Below are 21562 nucleotides of genomic sequence, written 5' to 3' on the forward strand. Positions count from 1 at the left end.
ATGTTCAGTTGAATGAACTTGAGCTGTAGCATTCTTTATTAATAAACGTACACTTGATACACACAACCACAGAGCAACCCGAAGTTAAACTTCCTGGCACACTTAAGTGTGAAGCATCAGCTTTTGTTGGCTGAATGGATTTCAAGCAGGAATTGTATGATGGATAATATGCTGAAACTGAAGATATTAAGTTATGCTTGAACCAATGATGCACTGAAAAGTCGCTGTCCAATCCACAGCCATAGTTTTAGCACTCTGGCTCTCTGAATTGAGTCACTTTGTTATTTGGAAGTAGTTCACTTAAAAACAAATGTTGTGTCATCATTATCACATAAAATAAGACCATTTAATGGTAATTGGATTATTGAAAAGAGCCACTAGTAGGATAAATGGATACTGTAGCTTTAAAGCTTCCTAAATGAATTGTTTGAGCCACTAAATAAATAGATTTTTACACAAATGAGCTCGAAACTGTGGCAAAAACAGACTTCCATAATTCAGTTCATGGGCTCAACTTAAACAGTTTTAAACCACTTTTATGATATTTTTTTATAGTGCCTTTACATCTTTTCTGAAAAGCTCTGGTCCATATTTATTGTAATAAGATGTAAAGCAAAACCAGCATTTAGTTTCACAGAAGAATGTTATATGAGGTGATACAATTTTAGGTGAACTATCCCTTTAAATGAATGTTTCTAGTGATTGTGTTTCACAAAGAAAGCATTTAAGAGTAAAGCATTCAATTTGATTTGGGTTAATTAATTATTGTCATTTTCTTCTGGCAAAATAAACATATACATCATTGCATCATTGGTCCTTTAAAATGAATTTACATTTCAATAAACAACAACCTAAAGCTCTCATTTTAAAGCGCAATCAGTATTACACAATTTTAAACTAAAAAAAGTGCTTTTCCTTTTTTTTCTTTGTTTTTTTTCTTCTTCTTACATATCTATTATACCTGAAGACCATTATTACAGTATTCTTTCCCTTAGAAGTTTAAATATCTGAATTAATGTTTGTCTATGTGCAAATCAAATATAGTCCTCCTGGCATGAGTGCAGCGGTTACGACAAAGTGACAACATCAGCGTGTTTCGAACAAAACACTGAAGCCCCTGAATCACCTGAGGCGTTTTATATTGAACTAAAAGCAAATCAATATTTTTTTTTCTCTAATCAAAGTTGTCAAAGTTCAGAACATTGTCATCAAAGTGTGTGAGCACATGCTTTTCGTAGAGATGCTGCTGGCAGTCCAGAGGAAACTGCTCGCTGCAGACGGGACATACCCTCCAGTGAGACTCCACGTGTCGTTCGAAACTGCTTTGCTCAAAGTGTGGCGGGAAGATCACCTCACACAGGGGACACCGCTTATGAACATCAGGTCTGGGTGGGGAAGAAAGAGAGAGAGAGCGAGAGAGAGAGAGTGTTTTAATATACAACTATGGGAGGCGTTTGAAAGAAAGATCGCTTATTGCTTTCGGTGTAATATATAATATGCAAGACCATACCTACTACAAGTTTACAATGGAAACTATGACAAAGTAAACATTTTAAAAAGCAGCATGCAGTTGTCAATCTCACTACTGTTTAGTCAGCAAGTGATTATTAAGTTAACTCAGCATAAAATAAAAATTTACTTTCTGTCAGTTGTCACCTTGAAAATAGAAAATCAATTCAAGGGCTATGTTTCAATGAAAAACTAGCTCACTGGTTATCGGGGTTATTATTAGTAACTAAAATTAAAAGCATCATAAAAGCATTTCCAATACTTGAAATAAAATAAATATTAACAACAACAAAAAAAATCCTAAAATGCTAAATTTCAAAGCAACATGTTTCTTTTTTTTTTTTGTTTAATGTGAAGTACTAAAATAACAAATAAATAAATAAATAAGAAACAAAACCAAAAAAACTCAAACAAAATCAAAACCACTAAAAACTATATATAGACCAGTGGTTTTCAACCTGTGGTCCGCGGCCCCCTAGTGGGCCGCGGTGGTATTGCAGGTGGGCCGCCAATTATTTTCTGTTTCTGAACAATGCATGGCAAAAAAGAAAAAAAAGTTTTTTTTTTTTTTTTTTTTTGCCACAAGTCTATACATTTTTTTTACATCTTTACTATAGTGATAATTTTGATTTATGTCTGTTCTAGAGATGTTACAACTTTTTGATAAAGGTTTTCTTTTGGAAATATGTTTCAAATTAATCCTGAATGCATTTATGACTGTAAAAGCACAATTGCAAAATTTATCAAAAAATCGCGATAGTTTTTTTTTTTTTTTTTGTCCATATTGCACAGCCCTAGTTTATTCAATAAATATAGTTTAAAATCTAGCTTCTGAGTACTAAGTTATTAACCCAACAATAGCGGGGTCAGTTAATTTTTTTGAAGTGGGCCGCGCAAACATATGTGTTTGGTTGTGTGGGCCGCGAGTTGAAAAAGGTTGGGAACCACTGATATAGACTATTTAAAACATTATAATAAAATGGCAATAAAATGAAAAAAAAAAACTCAGAACTTTAATTACTAAAACTTTAGCTAACATTAAAATAAAAACAGAGAATGTAAAAATAAAATAATTTTAATAATATATGCAAAAACTGAATATAGTAAATAAATTATGCTAAACAACACTGCTGCACACTATGCCGTATATACTGTAATTTTTACTTTTTGTCTAATTTTGAGAATAGTTTATAGCACACACTTTGTCACTGCAAACCTTTATATGTAGTATACTACATTGTCATATGACCTCACATGTGTTTAAGGTAATATTTTATTTCATTTTTTAAATAAATGTAAAAAAAAACAAAAAAAAACATCGTTTTGATATGTCCTCCGAGAACTTTGCCATTCAGATCCAAAAATGAGAAAATGCCTAGAAAGCTATATGAAATAAAATGTACACATACATTTACATTATTGCATCATTTTCACAAATATTTTTTAAGAAACAAAAATAAAATAAAATTTGACTTCTAGTCATTTGTCACTTGGGTCTAGAGCATACAGTGGTTTACAAAGTATGCTTTATTGTATACCACAGATTTTGGCAAATATACTATTTCTAGGCATTCAATGCAAACAGTGTACAGTATACACATTGCAAACAAAGTAGGAGTGCGATAGCATGTCTTTCCAAACATTTACCTGGTATCAAAGCAGAAGCTGGTGTGGCTCTGGTTAGATTCCAGGCTCTGATGATCGCAGACTGCAGGGGCCTCACCATCACCTCCCTAAGAAAGACATAAAAGCAAAATGAAACACACACATCATTTCTTCTTGACTGAGACATAACAATACAATGGTCTTCAGTGGACACATTTAGCTGTCACCTCTCTATTGAGACATAACAGCTAAGATCTCACACAGACACACAGACACACACACCCCCACACTTCCGACGAAAAGCCACGCCTGTCTGCACACAGCCAGCTTCCTGCAAAGGTTAATGGGCTTTTAACGCAGCAAATGAGAAAGGAGGAGAAAGGGGTCAGCGCCGATCTGCACCCTCAAATATCACAGGCCGGCACCACCAGCCAATTAGCATAGCCCTCGTCAACATCTCTCTCTAACGAGCCTCTAGCCTCGTCACTCTAATCCGCTAACGAGCTCAAAAGAGAAAAGCCTTAATTGCCGTTTCATGCAAATTAACCACCTCTGTATTCACCTATGAACTGAGGTCTGAGAGTGCGGGGAACGCAGAGGGCAGCGAGGAAGAGAAGATAAAAAAAAGAGTGAATCAAAGAGTTTGAAGTCAAGAGGAAAGGCTGAAAAACAGAAAGAAAGGCTGAGAGAGAGGACGAAGTAGTAAAGGTTGCTAGAGGGTGACAAAAATACATGGTAATGCCACATATCAGTGTAAAAACTGGCACAATAACACCCAGTTATTAGCTCTAAACTTACAAAAATAAAAGCTGACGAGTCATATAAATTAGCTTTATGGGTACTTTATATTTAATCATTTATATCAGGTGTCTTTAACTATAATGTTCTTACATCAAAAATAACAAATTGTTTGGTACAATTTAGTTATTGCGTTTCTGCTGCATTGCAAATCACGGTAGCACTTTATTTTACAATACTTACAATGTACTTATAATAATCACAAAACTGAGTAATAACTAAGCACTAACCCTGAACATAACCCTAAACATAACGTTATCCCATGTAGTTACCTTCCTAATATCACCTAGTACTTTCTTAGGCAAGTACACTAAGTACATGTAAGTGCATGTGCTGTAAATAAAAGCACAACCCAAATCACTTTTGCTGCTGTTGAGGTGGGATATGGTTACGGTTTGGTGGTCTGGTTAGGTTTAAGATAGGTAAAGGTGTAGGTGTAGGGTTGACAGTGTGAAAAAAAAACAACAACAAATGGGCAGATCATTAAAGAGACAGGAATAAAGTGAATTTTTGTGAATCACTGTAATAATAGCTATCCTTTTTAAGACAATGCTAAATGATACCTTTATAAATTATTAAAACAAAACTGCAATAAAAAGATTCGATCTTTTGTTTGCCTTAATCTTATGTGACCATTAACCAACATCAGATAACCATGAACACGCAGATGTGTTTTTAAGTTATTGAAATGCAGTATAATATCATTAAGATGTAAAGAGGAACTTATCAGTTTTATCAATGGTGCTGTGACCAAAAAGGTTGGAAATCAGTTTTAAAGCTTTAACATCAGGAAAAAAATTAAATCTGCTAAATGTCATTGTAGCATCAGACAGGATGTGTTTTAACAATGTACTGCAGATAAGCAACAGCTTTAAAAATGACGCTGTCCAGATTAAAACGCACTCTTCCAATACTATCCATCAAACACTACTTATAGCAGTGTGAAGCTACATTAAAACAGACCATGCCTATTATACATCTATGTGGCTGCCAAAGAAATATACACAATAGAAGTTGTTGTGGAGTTTTCTAAATGTTTCCACTGCTCCGTCTTTGTGTACAGCAGGTTTCCTTACATTTGGCCGCTCTTCAGTGGGATTCTCCAGGCCATCAGGGGGGCTGAGGCTGCGTGATGGCTGACTGCAGACCACAGGACCACCCCACGGGGGAGGAGCCAAAGGAGGGGGCCGGCAGGTTTGTTCTGGGGATAATGCCCCGTCTGCTCCGTCTAAGCAACAACAATTCAGGAAGCTTTGATTAGGGCTGTCACCTCACAAAAACTTTTAGTAGTTACAAATCAGATTCAATGTTCTCAATACTCTACCAATTTTGCAAAACAAATATATAACACTTATTCATATAAAAAGACATACTAAATTTTTTTAGCATATATAAATATATACAATAAAAAAATGATTTCTGATGTGTCGTGACACTGAAAACTAGATTATTGACTGCTGTAAAATTAAGCTTTGATCACAGGAATAAATTATATTTAATATATATATATATATATATATATATATATATATATATATATATATATATATATATATATATATATATATATATATAAAAACAACTGTGATGCACGCAATAATATTTATGATTCAACAAATTTAGCCTTGGTCAGAGACTTCTTTAAACAACAACAAAAATCCTACTGACTAAAACAGTATTGTTTGAATAATTAAGTAAACTCTTTTATTACTTTAGTATTAAAGAAAAAAAACATAAACAGGTCATTATTGACACTCTAAATTTTTTCACATAATCTAGTAGTTTTTTTTACTATACATACTTAAAAAATTCATAATAAATAAATAAAAGTAGACGAAAGCGTGCACCCACCCCGGGTCTCTTGTTCTGAATAGGGGTTTCCATACTGCAGGTCAGCTGGTTGTTGGGGCACCAGTGGAGGTTGGTCTTGTGTATAGGGCAGTGGGTATCGCAGAATCATTGGCTCTCTTCCGTCTGTCCTCTGACTCCCTGCAGCCTCTACTCGGTTCATCCACTCCTGCAGCTCCTACAAGAAAAACAAATATATGATCGCAAAGTGACTTCCCAACACACCCGACAGGAAACACTTACTTATTGCTCACATTAATAAAAGTAGCGAATACAAATATTGTCACTGAAACTGCAAAAGATAAAGAAAAAACCTGGCTTGATGCTTAAATTACCACACTGCAATAATCTCATAATTACTGTTACAAATGATACACTACAAAAAACCTGAATTAAACTTCTTTGGCCAACAAGCTTCAACCAAAGAAACTGAAATCTTGAGTACTATATTACCAATCTTTAAATAGCACTGACACAGTGCAGAACTCTCCTTGCTTTTTTTTTATTTCTTTTTTTTAACTCTCTTGTTCTTTCTTTCCTTCTCCTTTGACCTCATATTCATGAGTCATGATTAGAGGAATTATTCGCACATTTAACATTTAACACAAGTGCTGATAGGTAACCAGGAAGCCGAATGTGGCATTTAGCCGTGACTCTCGGGGGGCTCAAACAATCACACTCTGTCTGATTTCAGCGTCTTACCTGCTCAGAATCAAATTAAGGTATTTAATATTTAAACATTCTCATTAACATTTAGAAGATCAAGCTAATAACACCAGCTTTAGGAGATATTGCAGCTTTTCGGATCTTTGGATAGCAAAGAAAGAACACAATACGTGAGTATAGTATAGCAACAAACTGTTTATAGGACCAAAAATGATAAGAACAGGTTTATACTATAAATGCTCTTACCTTTTCCAGTCTCTCTTTCTCCCTGGTGACCACCACAAGACTCTCCCTCAGAGCAGACACCTCTCTGTCCTTCTCTGCCACTCGAGTCTATCAAGGAATACATATGATTTATTTTGAGTGGCATCTGGACATATGTTTTATAACTGCTCTAAAAGCACCACTTGAAAGTGAAGTGTGTGATTCTAAACACTAAAGGCACGGGACAGAGTTGTGAGTTGCGAGACTTATAATATTTAAAAACAGATGAGGAGTGGCTATAGATTATTAAGCAAGCATATATAGGCTATTAGGCATAATTCTGGACTTGCAATTTTGGAGCGTTTCTCAGGACTGTGACTTTTTTGACCCCAAAAAACTGACTTGTTCAGGCTAGAAACCCTACAAAGTTATAGGTTCAAAAGTTCAATTTGAAAGTCACAGACATACTGACAATTATTATAATTTTTTATAATAATTGAACATAATATGTAAATATATTTGAAAATGTAATTTATTCCTGTGATGTCAAAGCTGTATTTTCATCATCATTACTCCAGTCCTCAGTGTCACATGATCCTTCAGAAATCATTCCAATATGCTGATATTATTATTCTTATAATATTAAATATTATAAATTCCTATTTTTGTGGTCTGCTGATCTCCTCTTTCTCTCTCTCTCTGAGTTATCATTGTGTCAAAGCTTGTTTGGGTTTGAAGTTCAGTTGAAATGTGTTTACTACGATCGTACCCTGCTCTCCAGCAAACAGTCATAAAGCATTTGGCGAGAGCGTGTGCATGCGTTTAAACACGCTGTAAATAAAAGACTTTCCTTTTGATGGTGGCTCCAGCTTTGTCTAAATACTCAGACAAGAAGAGACCTTTACGACCTCCTTTCCACTTGGCCAGCTCTGTCCTTAATGACTGCTGTGTTCACACGCGCTCACAAGACTGACGGAAATGTTATACCTCAGTGAACCGGACCCAAAATCAACCCGTGGAAGTTCATCTGGGATTGTTTGCATGCTTGCGTGCACTGACATCTTATGCAAATGAATGTGTATGAGTATCTGTGGTTTGCTCTTGCCTGTGAGGTTGAAGGAACCTGAATCATGTATGTACATGTGTGTGTGTGTGTGTGTTTACGTACTTTAAACCGCTGCTCCTCACTGGCTAGCAGGAGCTTCAGGCTTTCATTGATGGTGCACTGCTCTCTCCATTTCTCCTCCATGCAAGCAAGCTCAGCTTCGACTGACACACTGCACTCCTCTTCCTCCTCATCCTCATCCTCATCCTCCTCATCTTCGTCTTCATCGTCTTCCTCTTTTTTCTCTTCCTTCCTCTCCTGTCCAGGTCTGCCTTCAATTCCCAATCTCTCGGCATCTCTTTGTGTCACAGGTTTGATCTCAGCAGGATATAGATCTTTCAAATATGAAAGAAAAGTTAATGCATAAGAATTTGGCCACAATATTATAGAGCATATAAAACATTAATCGTGAAACTGCTGTGTGATGTGACACAAAAACCAATAATAATTAACACCAATGCTGCACTTGTTTGATCCAAATATATAGTAAAAAAGTGTAATATAGGGAAATACTATTTGAATTGAAATGAACTGTTTAGTATTTAATAATATTTGTTTAATATGTTACTCCATTATTACAGTTTTTTGGTATCACATTATCAGTCAGAAATTAGTACAAGATGCTGACTGATACTCAAGAAACATTTATTATTACCAGTGAAAACGGTTGCACTGCTTAATTGTAAAAATTGATATACATATACATATTTTTTTTATTTTTTGATAAATGCCATTTATTTGAAGCATTGCATTCCTAAAAAAACAAAAAACAAATAACACATACACATACTGACCGTCAAGGGTTTATTACTCATTTTTATTTATTTAATCACTTGTAAATTATTTTTTACTTTTTTTATGAATTCCTAAAGGAACTAGTTTGACGATGTGTGTTGGAGTTTAAATGTGTTTTGATTTATTTGTCTCCTTGCCAGTACCTGTGGGAGGCGTCTCTGCATCTGGTGTGTGTAACTCCTGTGTGGTCTCTGTAGAGGCATCATTCCTGTTACAGTCCTAAAACATATGTCATATTTTAAGATTTCACACAAAAATATAGGAGGGTGCTTTCACACTATAAACCTCAACTAATTTACATAAAAACAAAATGTATGATTGCTTAACGACTTGCGTACAAATTAAGTGTATCATAATTTTTTGGTAAAATGTACAACTGGGTAAATCCATTATTTTAGTGACTCACGCCCTGCTGCGTCTCTTGTTGCTGAGTCAGTTTGGTGACTTGTTTTCGCAAACGTTGGCACTCTCTGTATTTCTCTTTGTAGTGCTCTGCAGCCATATTCAGACGCAGCTTTAGTTCCTCGACCTCCTTTTGTAGCTCCGCCTCCAGCTCTGAAACCACACCCACGCCAGCCCTGCCCTGCTATAAATAAAATAAAATAAAATAAAAGCAAGAACCCAAGAAAGAGAGTTATCTCACAGTTCACACTCTGTCTAAATATTGCGTCTAAACCATGTGTTCTTCATATTGTGATTAACAGATCTTCACAATCGAATAAAAATAAGGGACAGTTAGTTGTGGTTACCACTTCCTGTGATGCCTGGCTTCTCATCCTGTCAAGCTGATTCTGAGCATGTCTGCATTCTTCCTGGGCTTCAGCTAAACAGGCTCGTAGGTCTTCTGTCTCCTGATGGGCACGGTACAGCTCAGCCATGGTGCGATCTCGCCCACCGGAGGCATCACGTAACTCGGAACCCAACATAGCGGCCTGCTGCCGCGTGGCCTGGAGCTGCTCCTCAGCTTGACGCAACTGCTCTTTCAGACCCTGGAGATGCACACAATGCATTAGGAAGATGAAGTGTGATTTATGTGAACAAGCACTATATAGTATATATACTCAACAAGGCTGCAATTATTTGATAAAAAATACTGTAAATCTTTAAAAATTATTTGAATATGCTGATACAGCACACAATTATTTTAAGTGCTCAATTATTAATAATGGTTCTTATTGTTACCAATGTTGAAAACAGTTTCGCTGCTTAATATTTTGATGGAAATCTGATTCTTTGATGAATTGAAAGAACAACATATATTTGAAATATAATATATTCAAAAGAACAACATGTATTTGAAATGTAAATCCTTTGTAGACTCAAAATTTTAGAGTATCCATGCAGCATAAAAGATTTACATTTTTTTTCATTTACATCTTTCTTATCCCAAACATTTAAATAGTAGTTTTTTTGACCTGTAGTAAATACATTTACTGTATTTGTATTTATTCTTTAAATAAACGTCTATTACGGCATCAGCAGGGTGTGTGTCCCTCTCTGTGCGTAGCCTGTGCAGTTCCTCCTGGTACTGTGCGATGGTGACCTCTCGATTTAGCTCCATTGCCTTCAGCATCTGCAGCTCAGCACTGAGTTTAGTGTTTTCCAGCTCGGCACTGCGCACGTGAGACTGTAAGCGTGAACACACACCACGGATCAATGCATGTCCCATGACTGATCGATGTGTATGATTACAGTTTGTAACCTGTAGATCCTACAAGCACTTACTTTGTAAAGCTCCCTCTCGTCTCTTTCATTCTTCAGTTGAGTTTGTAGACCGTCTCTCTCAGAAATCACCTTCTGCAGCCTGTCTCTTAAACTGGACACCACAAAAAAAATATATACACACCATATAAATCCTCAACTATAAATCTGCATTCTCATCCTGAGAGTCCAAGTCAAAATCTAATCCAGACTTGAAAATCAAAAAATGTAAAAATGTAAACAGAAACATTATTAAATAAAATATAAATAGGCCTATATATTTCTTTGTAGGTCACTAATCATATAATCAAATTTGATCACATATTTTTGCCTCCATTGAAATACAAGATGGTCAATGGATCGTGTCAAAAATATGAGAACATGATCATCAGGCTTTACACAAACCTGCAGAGCATGAGGGCTGCACTCATCAAATAAAATGCTAATATTTTGAATTTCTTTTTATTTACCTCAAATTGTGATTCTGGTAGAATAATAAAATCTCACTAAAATAGAAAATAATACAATTCAAATAAATACAGAATAATAGCATTTGTCTTAGACTTTTGGATCCTACTTTAGATATGTAAATACTATAATTATATTCATATCAGGTAATGTGTGTTCGGGCCTTACCAGTCCAGTTCAGTTTCTTTAAGAACAGCTTTTTGTGTGATTTCTAGCAGGTCCTGTTCAAGTTGTTTGACTCGGGCTTGAGCCTCCTCCTTCTCCTCGCTCAAGCTTTTCTGCAGCTCCTGCGATTGGACAGCAGATGCAATCAATCACACCTCCCAGCCAATCAAAACACTCCAAGCATTTTATCCAATAGTAAAAATCTATCAAAAGTGAGCTAACCAATTATTTAAAAAATAATAATTAGTATTATAAATAATACTATATAAGCAATTAAAATATTTAAGTTAAGAGGTTAAACAAGTTCTTCAAACACAGAATATAGTTTTTTTTTAAATAACTTAAAAATATACAGGTTTAGAAATTTATTAGGATTGTTACTAGACCCAGAAAATGAAATAACAGAGTAATTCATTGGGAATAATAGAGGCTTCCCAGACTCTTTTGATAATGTGGCAGTTTACAGGAGACTTAACTGAAAGATAAAATAATTATCAGAAATGCAGGTACTATTCTGATCCAGACTTTCCCCCTCTCTCTCAGAAAAAAAAAAAACAGTCCATGTCTGAAGTTCATTTTCCAATAGTATGATGTCAGCAGGAAAAGAGGGGGCTTCAATTTCACTTTTGTTGCGGCGGTGTCTTATATTTAACAGTCTTCATCAGTAAATCACAGTAACATCTGGTTTTGAAAGCATGCACACACGCCTTGTCCTCCGGCTAATCTGGTGACTCGTGGTGTTTTACAGCCGATGATGTTTCAGAATTGCAGCACAGGCAAATAAAATGTGAGGTCGTAAAATTAGCAGCCACAAAATATATACTTATGTTCTCAGGATAAAGAGGAAGTCTATTTTCATATGTAGGTTCTGACAGTTTAACAGACACACGCACACTTATGGCATATGAAAGGGTTTGTGTGACTGGGGTGTGAGAGAGAATTATAAAAGTGTTAATGTTTTATTTGTGGTGTTCTTTGTCCTTTGAGACACTCATAATTCACACTTACAGACGTCAATAGGGTCTCCAGAAGAAACACCAGGGGGCGCTGAAAGACCAGCAAACCAACTGAATCACATCCTGCTGTTTTCTGGGCCCTTTAAGAGTTTAATGTGCTTGTTGTGCAGTCAAACATCAACACCACATCAGAGCCAAACGGAATCTGCAAAGATTTTTTTTTTTATGCTGAGGGAAATTCACATTTTGTGAAATGGATTTTACATTGTAAAATGTGGTACATGGATGAAATTAGTTGGCCATATTAAATAAACAATGGGGTGGGGATCACCACAATATTCTTTGGTATTGATGGTGTTTACATTGTTTTATTATTTACTTATTTTTATGCCATTTAGCACTCTTTCAAGGGTAAGAAAAATGTTAAAAGTCAATTATAGGAGATAATTAGGTAAATAGGGATAAAACAAGATATAGACCAACTAAATAAACTGCCTTTACACTGGTACACTACTGTTCAAATGTTTTGGGTAAGATTTTTTTAAAGAAATTAACACAATTCTTAAAATAAGCTTTATATATACACATATATACACACACACAAACCTGACCTGATTCCAAAAAAGTTGGGACACTGTGCAAATTGTGAGTAAAAAGGGAATGGAATAATTTACAAATCTCATAAACTTATATTTTATTCACAATAGAATACAGATAACATATCAAATGTTGAAAGTGAGACATTTTGAAATGTCCTGCAAAATATTGGCTCATTTTGGATTTCATGAGAGCTACACATTCCAAAAACGTTTGCACAGGTAGCAATAAGAAGCTGGAAAAGTTCAATGTACATATAAGGAACAGCTGAAGGACCAATTTGCAACTTATTAGGTCAATTGGCAACATGATTGGGTATAAAAAGAGCCTCTCAGAGTGGCAGTGTCTCTCAGAAGTCAAGATGGGCAGAGGATCACCAATTCCCCCAATGCTGCCGTGAAAAATAGTGGAGCAATATCAGAAAGAGTTTCCCAGAGAACAATTGCAAAGAGTTTGAAGTCAACATCATCTACAGTACATAATATCATCCAAAGATTCAGAGAATCTTGAACAATCTCTGTGCGTAAGGGTCAAGGCCCAGAAAACCATACTGGATGCCTGTGATCTTCGGCCCTTAGATGGCACTGCATCCCATACAGGAATGCTACTGTAATAGAAATCACAACATGAGCTCAAGAATACTTCCAGAAAACATTGTTGGTGAACACAGTCCACCGTGCCATTCGCCATTGCCGGCTAAAACTCCTATAGGTCAAAAAAAGAAGCCATATCTAAACATGATCCAGAAGCGCAGGTGTTTTCTCTGGGCCAAGGCTCATTTAAAATGTGTGATGAGTGGCAAAGAATCAAAATTTTAAGTTATTTTTGGAAAACTGGTAAGCCATGTTATCCGGACTTAAGAGGACAAGGACAACCCACGTTGTTATAAGCGCTCAGTTCAGAAGTCTGCATATCTGATGGTATGAGGTTGCATGAGTGCGTGTGGCATGGGCAGCTTACACATCTGGAAAGGCACCATCAATGCTGAAAGGTATATCCAAGTTCCAGACGTCGTCTCTTTAAGGAAAGACCTTGTATTTTCCAACATGACAATGCCAGACCACATACTGCATCAATTACAACATCATGGCTGCATAGAAGAAGGATCCTGGTACTGAAATGGATAGCCGCAGTCCAGATCTTTCACCCATAGAAAACATTTGGCGCATCATAAAGAGGAAAATGCAACAAAAAAAGACCTAAGACAGTTGAGCAACAAGAAGCCTGTTTTAGACAAGAATGGGACAACATTCCTATTCCTAAACTTGAGCAACTTGTCTCCTCAGTCCCCAGACGTTTGTAGACTGTTATAAAAAGAAGAGGGGATGCCACACAGTGGTAAACATGGCCTTATCCCAACTTTGAGATGTGTTGATGCCATGAAATTGAAAATCAACTTATTTTTCCCTTAAGATGATACATTTTCTGGGTTTAAACATTTGATATGTCATCTATGTTGTATTCTGAATAAAATATTGAAATTTGAAACTTCCATATCATTTCATTCTATTTTTATTCACAATCTGTACAGTGCCCCAACTTTTTTGGAATCTGTGTTTTTGGAATCGGGTTTAATCGGGTTATATATAGAAACATAGAATAGAATAGAATAGAATAGAATAGAATAGAAACATTTCTTAAGCAGCAAATCAGCATATTATAATTATTTCTGAAGGATCATGTGACTCTAAGTATGGAAGTAAATTGAAGAAATCTACTAATTACATTTTAAAATATATTAAAACAAGATTGGGTAAAACTTTATTTTAAGGTGTCCTTGTTACATATGTTACAAGTACTTACTATTGTAATAATAATAAATTATGCATAATACATGCAAGCAACACTAAGACAAACCCTAATCATAAACCTTACCATGTAGTAAGTGCATGCAGTTAATTAATATTACTCAGTAATTTAATGTATAATTACTCTGTAACAAGGACACAAAATTAAGTGTAACCAAAAATTTTAATAATATTTGACAATATTGTATATAGCATATAGCCTATATCAGAGTACTATGATATTACCATCTGATACCTGAATAATGATAATACCATCATATTACTATATTTTATAAAGTCAAATTGACAGGAATGACAAAAGGTTCAAAAAATACAGATTACATTTTTTTAATAAAGGAGATTTTAATAGGAAACAAAAAATCTGGGCTATCAACAAACATTAATGCATTTATTTAACTATCACAAACCCTTATTTAAACCCCACCCACTAATGAGACATCAGCCAATCGAATGTTTGCAAACTGCTTAGATATTAAATGATTGACAAGACAAACTATTTTTATGCTTTTTAAAAAGCATTGGGCTTTTACAAATACAGGCAGGACACATTTTGAGTTATATGTGTCAGGTAGTAGTGACATATTATGTGTGGTATTCCAAAAAAGAAATCACATTCAGCACCTTTAAATATAATCAAAATTAGCAGACGAACAAGAGAGAGAAAATCGCGTGACTGGCTGCTGTTGTCTCAGTGACTGGGCAGGTCTCCTCCTTTCTGTTGAGTGGTTTTGGTGGACATTAACTCCTGGCTGCGTGCACACGTTTGACGTCATGTCTACCCTCTGTGGTCGACATGGCACCACCATGATAACAGATGCCCAAGTAAACTTTTCTCTGTCTCACTCTCTCTTCTTTCTCTGCTTCTCAAACTCCCAATTCTTTCACTCTAAGTAAATCATCCTCAGCACAGTCAGAATTAAGTATGGATAAATCACATGACTTTATGGGGAAGGTCAGTAATGCACACAGAGACACACACACACACGGCCATTATCTGATAAGATAAAGTGCTTTGTGGGAGTATGTTCACCCTCAGTCAAACAGAAAAGCGTTTTACACTTGGAGACAGAAAGTCTTAAAGCACCAATGTGTACGTACACACACAGGAGAGCGCTTTGATGTGCAGATAACTTGAACTTGTGATCTCTGGTGTGTGTTACATGCTGTTTAAACACTGTGTGTGTGTAAGCCATCTTGGCTGCTTCGTTGGTTGGTCACTTTTATGCGCGAGTGTGTATTTAGTACCTGGTTCTGTTGTCTCTGTCTCTCCTGTAGCTGATCTCTCTCCTGTGTGAGGAGGCGTAGTGCTTTCTGCAGTTCTTTGCACTCCTGTTGAACTTCCTCTACACGCTGCTGCTCATGCACACATATAAAGATTATAAGACTAAAAAATGACACACAAGCTTTGTTCCAAAACCTAGTGAGGAGCCTTGCTTCCTACATATACAGCTGCTATCTAAGACAGCATCTTACCATAATGGAAGCTCATAAGTGACTGATTTGTCTGTCTGTCTGTCTGTCTGTCTGTGGTCCTTTATTTTTCCCCCTGGGATTGTCACAATGCATCATTGCAAAATACATGAAATTTTGCTTTATAATTTGAATATAACAAGTTAGCTCAAGAGACAGCGTGGTTAGGTTGCCTACGTTTTGTATCAAGAATGCACCTGTGTTGCCTTAGGTTTTGGAACAAAGCAGGGATTTGAATTCTTGTTTGTGTGATTTGCATACCTCAAGTAGCTCAGTCTTTGTCGTCACAACCAGTATGTCTGAGTTCCCGTCATCTTCCATGGTCAGTAGCTCCTCCCCTGTGGGTGTGGCCGGGCGGAACTGGAATGGTGTGCTCGCACCTCTGATTTCACCCGTGTGTGTGACATAGCAGAACTGATAAAACTCACCATCACTACGGGGAACATAATATCCTAGGAAACAGCACGTAGAGTATTTGATTACAGGTTTCCTCTTTATAAGACGCATTATCTTATACTATAACTTACAATAGAAAGGTCATCTACAAACAAAGTAAAGCAAAAACAAAGCAAAGCAAAACATCAAAGATACACTCTGCATAAACTTTCAAAAGTTCTGAAATCAAGAATGATGACTCTTTCATTTTTACTTAAATAACAATAAAAAACAACAATTTTTATCATCCAATCAAACAAAACAAAACAAATAAAACAAAATAAATACATGTTCCACCCTTCACTTTTCTCCTTTTTCACTATATCAAAACACAGAAGTAAAATCACATGTTGACATTGAGTGTGTGTGTGTGTGTGTGTGTGTGTACCCTGAAAGATGATGGTTCGGTGAACAGTGGATCCCTCAGTGTAGTTTTCAGGCATGGGAGACCAGAGAAACGTGTAGTAGTCTCTTGCACTGCTCCAGCCCACCTAACACACACAAACACACACACACACATAAAAACAGCAAACAAGAAGTGAGTCAGAACTAAAACTTTTGTGGCCAGACCACTGAAGGCCTTAAAAAACAGTTATAAGTAAAACATATAAAACAAAGACAAAGTTCATTTTGACCAAAACGATACAAGCAAAACTATATAAACACGGAGACTACATAAAATGTTTACGGATCATCCAGTCAAAACAGATGGGAAGAGAGTGAGAAAGAAGAAGCATTACTTACTAACAATACATTAAACCTGTAGGAGATCTAAAGTCTCATTATTTTGTCTCGTATCGATTTCACGGGTTATAAATATCACAATAAGCTCAAGGAGGAATGGAAACACTTAGCCTCCTTTCTGAACTTCTTAGCCAGAAAAGGGGGCACAGTGTGTATGTGTGTGTGTGTAGGGTTGGAAAAGGAGGCGTAATGGAAAAAAAAGGACCAGGAAAAAGGTGAAAATTTTACACATGCTTCAAAGGCGGATAAAAATAGTGTGGTTACTCTTAAAAGTGTGAGTGTGCATGTGAATTTCATCATTTCTGCCTTTAAAGCACGTGCAAAATGTTCACCTCCATAACCACCCATATTTGTGTGTGTGTGTGCAAATGAGTGATTGCATGGTTTTATGAAGTTTTAAATGAAATATGATGAAAATGAAGAAAAGAATCTAGTCCACCATCATAAACATGTCACATACGGTAACTTCTTACAGTTAGAAACGAGACACACACACACAACATCAGCAATTTGTCATCGTGATTTTTCACAGCACAACCTGACATTTACTTTGATTACAATATATCACATCTGTAATCTCTTTTTTTTTTAATGGAAATTATTCTGCTTTCATCTGGAACGCAGTCATCTGTAAAGAAATCACCTATTAATTAGAGAGAAGAGAAGTAAAGAGGAGAGCAAGAGGAAAGAAAAAGAGGGGATGCATCCGAGTGTGTTTCAAACAAGCCATGCTTGTACACACATGACCGTTAAGTGATAAATTAAATAATAAGAGGCTGACGTAACTATAAATCAGGTGCATAAGAACATGTTCGGCATGTGCGCGACAACTTAATTATATAGTACTTGAGTATACCGAGTGTGTGTGTGTCTTTGCACAAACCTAGTGTATGTGTATATGCATGATTACATAGCATTTTTTGCATTGCTTAAAGGTAGCCTATTTTTAACGTGCCTCAACATACTCCTTCATAAAGAGTACTGTATTCGTTCACCCTGCAAAAAAAAAAAAAAAAAGTTTTTATTTTTTACACAAAGGGATACTGCATATACAAATTAGATTGCAGCTGATTACCTTTAAAATTGTACAAATAAAAGATAAAATACAGTTATTTATATATATAATTAAGAACATTTATTGGAAATATTAAATTAATAATTTAAAACAGAAAATTTGCATTTTAAGTAAAAATAAACAATAATAGAGTGCAATTATTCAAATACAATTTCACAACATTTTACATAAAAATTGAAATTAAGTGTTGCATGTAATGCAATTCTATTATAGCAGAGTAAAAATAGAAGCCGTACTTTCTCAAAACCACCAGAGGGAGCCTGTGGTTCTCTAAGTAATATAAAGCACATGTTAAGGTGTGTGTACTGAGTGTGTGTGAATGCCTGAGGAATAATTCCCATATTACCTCATTAATAATTTAAATATGAGTCCATAGATGTTGTCAGAACACATCCAACCATAATGGTCTACCATATAAGACTACTCTTATCCAGTTATGCATTACACATAGCAGCTAATATCTGTTCTTATAATACATCTTATTACAGATAAAAATACTAAAGCAAAAGCCCACAGCATCCAGCACAACAGCCCAAGCACACACACACACACACACACACTCACTCACTCACTCACACCGCAACTCTATTCCCCTGTAAACTAACCATCAAAACAACAGCGATATTGAGCGGATTAACCATCTTTTTTCCAGTCCACATTTTCCCCTGCAACCCACCACTCTAAATGCTGTCTGGAAAGATCTGGTTGATTTGAAGTGCCTTTTATACCAGTCATAAACTGTCACTGTATCTTAACAAGACGTAAAGTTTCCGTGTGCTCATTTCCTTTTGATTAAGTGCAAGATTAAATTTCGAGATGAAAGAAGAGCGTAGAGAAAAAAAGTGAGATTAAATTGGGTGGATACAATTTTTTTTTCTGTGTATGAAAACCTGAATATTGACCAGATGTTAGAGAAATATGTAATGTGTACCAACCTTAAAGATGCCAACCCAGTCTTTGGGATGTGGGGTGATGAAGGGGGTGAGGGTGTAATGACATTCAAGTGCTGCCTGCGGGAGGAAGCTTTTCCCAACATTCTGGAAGATGACATGGGCGAAGTTAGACGTCTCCATGACAACACTTCCTCCTCCACCAGCAGATGCTCCCGTATTACAGGCTGACAACATCATAAGCACTCAAGGAAAGTCTGTGATTGGTCTACCTGAAAGAAGAAGGAATGAAAATTACAAAGAAATAATGAGGTTTAACCGACACAGTTTCTCTTTCATAATATAGAGTCAAATATTGCAAAATAAACCCTAAACCCTGAGCTTTTTTTTTATTACCCTGCATTATTACTTAGCTCCTTAACAAATAAATAAAATGACTTTTTTAATGTTTTTATCTTACTTTTAGAGACATTGGACAGCCATAACACAACCATACTGTAGCTATACAGAAAACATTGGTTTTAATTCATAAATTTTACAATATGGCCCAGGAAGTATTATTGAAGTATTTCAATACGCTTACATAACATCTTACAATATAAGTCTCTCTCGATTCATTTTAATTCCAGAGATGTTCACCAAAGTTAAATTCTTTATGTTTATTAATTGGTGCTTCTTTGAAAGTGATGCAGAAAAGAAAAAAAAAACCTTTACAAAGAAATAATGAGGTTTAACCAACACAGTTTCCCTTTCATAACATAGGCAAGGGATATTGTTCAGTCAAATATTGCTAAATAATATTGCAAAATAAACCCTAACTTGGACTTGTATCACCCTGAATTAGTTTTTTTATTACCCTGCATTATTACGTAGCTCCTTAACAAATAAATAAAAGGACTTGAAATAGTGATTTGATATGTTTTTATCTTACTTTTAGAAACCTCGGAGATCCATAAAACAATCATAGCTATGCAGAAAACATTGGTTTTACAGAATAAAAAGGTACATTTTACAATATGCCTCCCGGAAAGTATTATTGAAGTATTTCAATATGCTTACATAACATCTTACAATATAACTCCCTCCTGATTCATTTTAATTCCAGAGATGTTCACCAAAGTGTATATTCTTTATATTTATTTATTGATGCTACTTTAAAAGTGATGCAGCAAAAGAAAAAAAATGTTTACACTGAAAATTGCATGACGTGTTTCAGCAACACAAAATTTGCAATAAACTATAGATCAGTTTACTGCATTAAAATGTTTTTTAGATGCTTAAATATTTCTGAGCTGACATACATTTTGGTTTAAGCCCATGTGCTGCTGGATGAAGAAGACCTGCTCTATTCCAGCCGGATGGGGCGATGCCGAGTAGGCCTGTGTGCATGGGGCACTGATGCTGCTGTCATCCCTGCTCAGGCCTTTACCGTCAATGACCGCTCGAGTCAATACAGCAAATAACAGATTCGCACTGAACTCATTATATGATGGTGTAAAACATAACGTTTCTTGCTCATCGTACTAAAGCATGTTTGCTTAAAACCGAGAGCGACTTTCTAGATACATTTCACTTGCATCATGTCGCTAAATAACAAATCGTTGTGGATTTTAATGGTATTTACAAGTACACTAGATGATGTCGCATTTTTCAATACATGTAAGTTATTTATTATACGACCTAAATTACTGGTGGTGGCCTTAGAGGATGAGCTGATGAGTTTTATTAATCCTACTGCAATCCCACCCAGTATATTCATCGAGATGGACCGCATGCAAATCCATATTTCCGAGATTATCACTATATATATCTTATAGTCGTTATACCTGTAATCCATGTTTACTTGAAGAGCTGTAACTCTTGTTGTATAGATTGCTAGATAACGCAGATGGAGAGTGTCTCTGTCATGTAGCTGAACCGGGTGTCAACATGTTTTGAGAGTCTAGAAACGTCAGCCTACTTCCGGTCGTTTGCGCATTGTGATTGGTTGATTTACTCCTGTCACCGAGATCCGTGTTTTATCATTGGTTAGTGAATAACGCCAATGGAAGGTATGATTCTTTTCAGAGAATCGGTTCTCTCGAACAGAACAACTCAACTCTTATGACTATCAACTTACTGATTGCTTTCGATTTGTAAACGAATCATTTAAAGTCCGACTCAGTCCGTTTCTGCAAAACATACGTGGATATTATGGAAAAATGCTAAGCGTTACTTAAGACGGAACATGGTTATTGTATGCAGATATTATAGCTTTAGGAAACGTTTGATCATTTAATATGTTAAGAGATAGCTTAAACGTCCTAGACACTATTGTATAAATTAAATTATTATATATCTAGTTATATGAAGTATATCTCTAAATATCAAATATGTATATGAAATATGCTTATAAACTCTAAGTACGCTACCTTTTAAAGGAAACGCTGAATAGTCCTATTTGTGAAACAATCAAGTGTGTACTAGAAAAAATATTCTACTATTTATTTATTTGTTGTTATTGAAAATATTTGGGTAACTTACGTGTAATATTATGTAGAACAACAAATAGATTTTAGCCCAAATCATTCTTTGATTTGGACAACACGGTCATAAGTTCACTTAGAAGCATCTAGCCATTCTTAATCTTGTAAGAAGTACAATCTTAATTCTATTCAAAGAAATCACAGCAGCAACTCTGGGAGAGTAAAATATATAAATAAATAAATCTGGGAGAAACTGCA

General features: G+C 35.6%; 1 protein-coding gene across 3 annotated transcripts; it reads right to left on the minus strand.

The window, feature by feature from the left end:
• Positions 1-13: 13 nt before the first annotated feature.
• tax1bp1a (Tax1 (human T-cell leukemia virus type I) binding protein 1a) lies at positions 14-20778 on the minus strand. 3 transcript variants are annotated; one of them, XM_026289902.1, is made up of 17 exons: positions 20666-20778; positions 18885-19107; positions 16519-16621; positions 15957-16147; positions 15471-15578; positions 10868-10986; positions 10256-10346; positions 10002-10157; positions 9280-9519; positions 8937-9116; positions 8674-8749; positions 7799-8070; positions 6673-6759; positions 5764-5938; positions 4989-5140; positions 3157-3242; positions 14-1385 (listed from the first exon to the last, which is right to left on the minus strand). In XM_026289902.1, exons 2-17 carry the CDS (start codon positions 19077-19079, stop codon positions 1175-1177), a joined length of 2442 nt encoding a protein of 813 aa, XP_026145687.1. In that variant the 5' UTR covers positions 19080-19107; positions 20666-20778; the 3' UTR covers positions 14-1174. The 3 variants fall into 3 exon arrangements, with proteins under 3 accessions (XP_026145687.1, XP_026145685.1, XP_026145686.1); XM_026289900.1 differs by having other exon boundaries at positions 18885-19111; XM_026289901.1 differs by lacking the exon at positions 20666-20778 and adding an exon at positions 20141-20280 and having other exon boundaries at positions 18885-19111.
• Positions 20779-21562: the final 784 nt, after the last annotated feature.

Source organism: Carassius auratus, chromosome 19 (genome assembly GCF_003368295.1).
Source record: "Carassius auratus strain Wakin chromosome 19, ASM336829v1, whole genome shotgun sequence".
Lineage (NCBI taxonomy): Eukaryota > Metazoa > Chordata > Actinopteri > Cypriniformes > Cyprinidae > Carassius > Carassius auratus.

Coding starts and splice junctions, on each gene's coding strand:
- tax1bp1a (XM_026289902.1), bottom strand. CDS start 19,079: ATGATGTTGTCAGCCTGTAATACGGGAGCATCTGCTGGTGGAGGAGGA. Junction 16,148..16,518: donor CCGAACCATCATCTTTCAGG/GTACACACACAC, acceptor GCTGTTTCCTAG/GATATTATGTTCCCCGTAGT. Junction 10,347..10,867: donor AAAGAAACTGAACTGGACTG/GTAAGGCCCGAA, acceptor TGTGGTGTCCAG/TTTAAGAGACAGGCTGCAGA.